At 39.3% G+C, this 5,078-nt stretch overlaps 1 protein-coding gene across 1 annotated transcript in view; it reads right to left on the bottom strand.

The window, feature by feature from the left end:
* The window catches only part of NAA35 (N(alpha)-acetyltransferase 35, NatC auxiliary subunit), a 25,639-nt gene extending 23,501 nt beyond the window's left edge, over nucleotides 1-2,138 (bottom strand). The window contains exons 1-3 of the mRNA XM_029284603.1: nucleotides 1,981-2,138; nucleotides 672-805; nucleotides 115-190 (exon numbers count right to left, since the gene is read on the bottom strand). Coding sequence (XP_029140436.1) covers nucleotides 115-190; nucleotides 672-795 — 200 coding nt within the window. The 5' untranslated portion in view covers nucleotides 796-805; nucleotides 1,981-2,138. The remainder of the gene's footprint in view (nucleotides 1-114; nucleotides 191-671; nucleotides 806-1,980) is intronic.
* Between the last annotated feature and the right edge of the window lie 2,940 nt (nucleotides 2,139-5,078).

The raw sequence follows: 5,078 nt of genomic DNA, 5'->3' as shown, positions 1-5,078 counted from the left end.
ACCAGGAATCAACCCTGACTTAAAGAATCCAAACTAAACAAAAACCTCTTAGACAGATGTAATGAGAACTGGGAATTGCCTCCTTCCTGCTCCAAATCTCTATCACTCTAACACCTATTTAGAATGTTGGGATGGGCTTCAGGAACAGAGTTAAGGCTATGAAAAGAAGCACTCCAGAAATGTTCAGTCACTATAAAAAAAACTTAGAAGTTTTCAAAAGTGGGAAAATGTTCAATATTTCATTTTCATTACACCAATGTTGTGATTCAAATATGTGAACAACCGGTTCTCTGTGGGGATGCAGCTTTCAGAAGTCCATTCTGGGCCTGGGCAACAAAAAATTAGCTACTGGTTCTGCCGAAGTGGTGCGAACTGGCTGAATCCCACCATTGATTGTGATACTAGAAGTGGAGAAAGAGGAGATACAAGATAAAAAAAGGGTTGTGTCATCTGATGCTATTAGTGAACTGGGTGAACTCAGCAGTTACTTCAGTAAATGAGTTTTGACAATTCAGGGCAACCAAAACTATTTGATGCTTTCAAGTAATCCCACCCAATCCTCTTCAGAAAAATCTTTGGGTTATATATTGCAAAATTTTCTCATAATACTCTCTCACAATTCCTGTTTAGGTTTACAAGCATTATCTAAACCCCCATTCGGCATGGCTTACCTTTACAGCAATCTTCAAAATCTTGGGTAATATCTATCCAGCTTGTGTTACCCTTTTCCATCTTCTCAGCTATATTCATCTCCCATCCTGAATCATCATCATCTACAGCAGCTTTCATAACCATGGCCTTAAACCTGCACAGATGTTAGGACATTAAGCATGGAAACTCTAGCAGTGCTAGCCAAAGGGATGATGTTGACATATCTATGGCGATTCTCCAGGTCATAGTTGTCCCAAAGATGCTTTTTCACGAGGCAATTGAACTCTTGTTTTTCCTTTGAAGACGTTTGGCTTCTCATCCAAGAATCTTCAGAGCTGAAGTGAAAAAGCCTCTTTGGGACGACAGTTGACGTGTTGTTGTTGTTTTTATTATTATTAATTTTTATAATTAAACAACAAATACCAATATGATGCATTTACATACACAAGCAAAAAAGATAATCCTACTGAGTACATTTTTGGAGACGCTCGGCAGTCCCCGCCTTGCCTCCACCCTCATTCACTTTCCTCTCCTTCCTCCCCCTAGACTCACAACCTCTCCTCCTTCCTCCTTTCCACCTAGCTACATCCCATCTCCTTCTTAACCACATCGAGTGCAGTTTGGGGTACCAGCCGAGCATCTCCTCTTTTCAATACAGTCCCATTATTTACCTATAACATATAAATACATCAATTTTTATAATTTCTATCCCCTAATCCCCTTCCCCCCTCCCCCCCCCGGACTTCCCAGAGCTGAGTACAGGAATAATCACATAATAATCCAAATTTAACCCAAACAACCCATTCATAATCTAAACAAGTATAAACTTACTGTAACTCTAGTATACAGTCAACTTAACTATAAACTATATATATATAAATTATGTATAAAAACATTTATAAGTAACAATAATGAATCAAAAGCTATATGACAATTGTTCATTTCATATTTTCTCTGAATATAATCTATCCCTCTTCTCCATACCAAAATACATTTCCCTTGATACTGATCCTTCAACAGTTGACGTGTTTTAACCCAATTTTCTGGATTTATACAATGGACTGACCCTCGACCAGCTGGGTCAACACAACTCGCTTCTGATTCAAGGCATCCAGAGCCAGGGACTCTGATCTAGTCAGTTTCAAAGCCTATCGCTCTGCTAAGAACGGGCGAAGCTAGTTGGGACAAGCCTCTTTGCGTCTCACCCCAATCGGTGAGGTGCCCCAGCAAAACCCCAAGCAGAGGCATGGTATCCCCCGATCCCAGAGAAAGAGCAAGGAATGATTCCTCGACAAACCGAGTCTAGGGACAACTACCCAGGCCACTCACCTGCCTGTCCACTGGAGACGGTGGCGACGCTGGAATGCTGCTTCTCAGCCCCGCAACTGCTATTTTTGTAGCCGGCAGCGCGTGACGCGGGGTGGGGAGGAGAAGAAAGGTGGGCGTCGCTCACTCGGTCTCCTCGGAGCCTCTGCCCTCAGGTCTCGCGCAGCCGGCTGATTAAAAAAAAAAAAATCTACTTCCCCTTCCCTTCCCGAGCGTAAACCATCCATCCACAGGGCAGGCAGAACCCCCACCAACTACCGCTACTGCGCTTGCGCAGAATTCTATTTACTTACGAACCCCGGATGAGAGGACTCTAGGGTCTGTGGAACCCTGTTTTTCCATAGAGATAAAATGAAGAGAAGCAGCCGCAGAATGCAGACCGGATTTCCTGTCGCGGTTTTTTTTGTCGGAACTCTCGCTGCTTTGAATGGTAAATTACGGTTGGCAGTAACTGGGTTTTAAACTCAGCTCTGGATTTTTTTAAAATATGTCCGAGTTTCTAGATTTTTCATTTTAAAATGTAATGTATTTTAAATGTTTCTATACGTTATATTCTGTGCATTAAGTAGGTAAAATAATTTAGTTTAAAACTATTTTTTGTGGATTTAATCTGGTTTTTTTTTTTTAATGCGTGTAGAATCTGGGATTATTTGAGTTGGGTTTATTTGAAATGTGAAATCGTTAAGTTGTTTTTTTAGAAAATCCAGCCGGCAACCCTGATTGTAACTACTTGAATTGCTTGAGGAAAATCGGGCTTTTATTGTAATAGTTTCGAGATACCGAGTTTCGCCGTTCTTTTCAACAAACCAACTCAGAAAATAGAGAAATTCTTGGGTTCCCCCCTCCCCAACTGAATCTTTATGCCAGCGCAAAAGTCATATTTCAGCTTTGCGGTTTTTATGCACCCACTGCATCGTCTGATTTCATAATTAAACAAGTTTGTTCTTTTTCCATATTGTAAATTGCAGCTGTAGGAATGTGGCTTTTTCTTTCTGCATGATGTGTGTTATCCTATGGCTAATTGATCCATGATTTACTTACCTCGGTTCTCAGTTCCTCGAATTATAAAAAGGCCACTTTGGCTGGCTTTATCCAGCCGTGTACATTTATTCTTGTGTTGTAAAAAATCAGCCTGGGATTAGTTAATGGTCTTATATATTTTTCCATATTTGGAAAACAGTAAACTCTGTGTAAGCCTTGGTATTTTCTGAACTTAGTTGTTTGCCTGCAGATTATCTGATTAGTAATGTCAGTGCTCATCAATGTTTTCCTCTCAACTGTGAACGGGGATGGAAATGAAGCAGTCAAGCTTGTGATGTAATCCAGAGCTATTTTATTTATTTTGCAGGTGTGTGTGTGTGTGTGTGTGGAGGGGGATGATAGTAGCAGAGAAAATAATATGGCAACCCAGTAATTAAATCCAGTATAATCATTAAATCACAGAGAATGAAACTGAAAAAGGTAGGTTAAGATACAGGGTAGCTAGTACTGATTTTTCTTTGCTTCTAACGATACATCCATGTACTTAAATGTGATTGGTTGATTTGTGCCTATTATATAATACAAACATAACCAACTCTGTGAAGCCATTAGATATATCTCTAGCTATAAATAATACATTATTTTGGGAAGATTTATAGCAGTGGTTCTCAACCTTTTTAATGCCGCGACCCCAACCGGTCGTAAGTCAAGGACTAAACCGGTCGTAAGTCAAGGACTAAAGCAGTCGTAAGTCGAGGACTACCCAACCGGTCGTAAGTCGAGGACTTTCCCTGCCCGGGAGCACCGCGCATGCGTGGTTCCGCCCCCTGCGCCGGCCGAGGCGTAGCTGGCAAGCGGCAGAGACGGAGCAGGCCGACCACCAGCTGGCCCAGCCTAAGGGAGGTAAGGCACCCGCTGGAAAAGGGGAAAAAATGGCGGACAAAAAAAATGGCGGACAGCCTTGCTTGGCGACCCCCGTGAAATGGTCGATCGACCCCAAATGGGGTCCCGACCCACAGGTTGAGAACCACTGATTTATAGCATGTTGCTTGCAGTAAGAAGCTACCATATAAGCTATAATTAAATGTAAACATATTCAGTGTAATACCACACTACAATGCAAATGATTGGAAGTTTAAATAGATGAAAGGAATAATACTAAAAAAATTTGTAACATGTGATTTTGAAAGAGCTAGAAGCCTAGAAAATAAAATTAGCTTGGCATTCACTTCTGAACATATGCCATAAAAGTACAATCTTTTTAAAATTAAGAGCTCATAGAGCTATTGTGAAATAATTTTAAGGACAAAAGAGAGTGCAGGCAAACCAAAAGGTTAACATATCCAAAAAAAACCTTCCACATCCATAAATTGTTCATCTGATCCAAGTTCTAATAGAACTGCAACTCACCAAAACGTCACGGATTGCTATCACAATTTGTTCCTTCTGTGCCTAAAAAAATCCAGTAGCAAAGTCAGAGGTTTTTACACTTGCTGCTACAAAGAGCAGTTCAAAATAAATGAATGAGTTTGAAAATTACTGAAAACAGATTTCAGGAATTATATAATATTAAGCTACTTCCCATGTAAAATTATTTTAAATTTATTTCTAGTGAAAAAAATTTATATTATGTATTTGTAAGGTTTTATTATTTTATTTCTTAAACTGTGATTACTAAAAGTGAACATTATATTGCTTCTTGCCCAACTCTAATCCTGATGAAATCATGAGTTTTATTCTGGTTGGGAGAGGAAGTGATAGGGAGAGTGTCAAAGCATTATTGTCTTATAATTTTTAAAGCAACATATTTAAATATCTCATGATTTCGATACTTTTTTAATATTTCAATGCTCAATATATATACTGTAAATAGACTTCACCATGCAATCTTCCTGTGTTCCAGGAAGCCCTAAAGCTAATGATTCTGAGCTACAGAAACAGACTTTATTTTTCAAAATTCAGCATGTACATATGAGAACTAATTCAGTAAAAACAAATGTATTGATAAGTTGTACAATGCAGTCATGTAAGCTTATGTCAAAATCTTACATTTGATAGAGCTTCATTCTTACTAATATTACTGCAACCAGACATCACACTGATTGCCTTGTGGAATTTTA

This window comes from Protobothrops mucrosquamatus, unplaced genomic scaffold, assembly GCF_001527695.2.
Source record: "Protobothrops mucrosquamatus isolate PMUCROS unplaced genomic scaffold, P.Mucros_1.0 scaffold758, whole genome shotgun sequence".
Taxonomy (NCBI): Eukaryota; Metazoa; Chordata; class Lepidosauria; order Squamata; family Viperidae; genus Protobothrops; species Protobothrops mucrosquamatus.
Note: the sequence above shows the minus strand (reverse complement) of the source record. Positions and strands in the feature narration are given on the sequence as shown.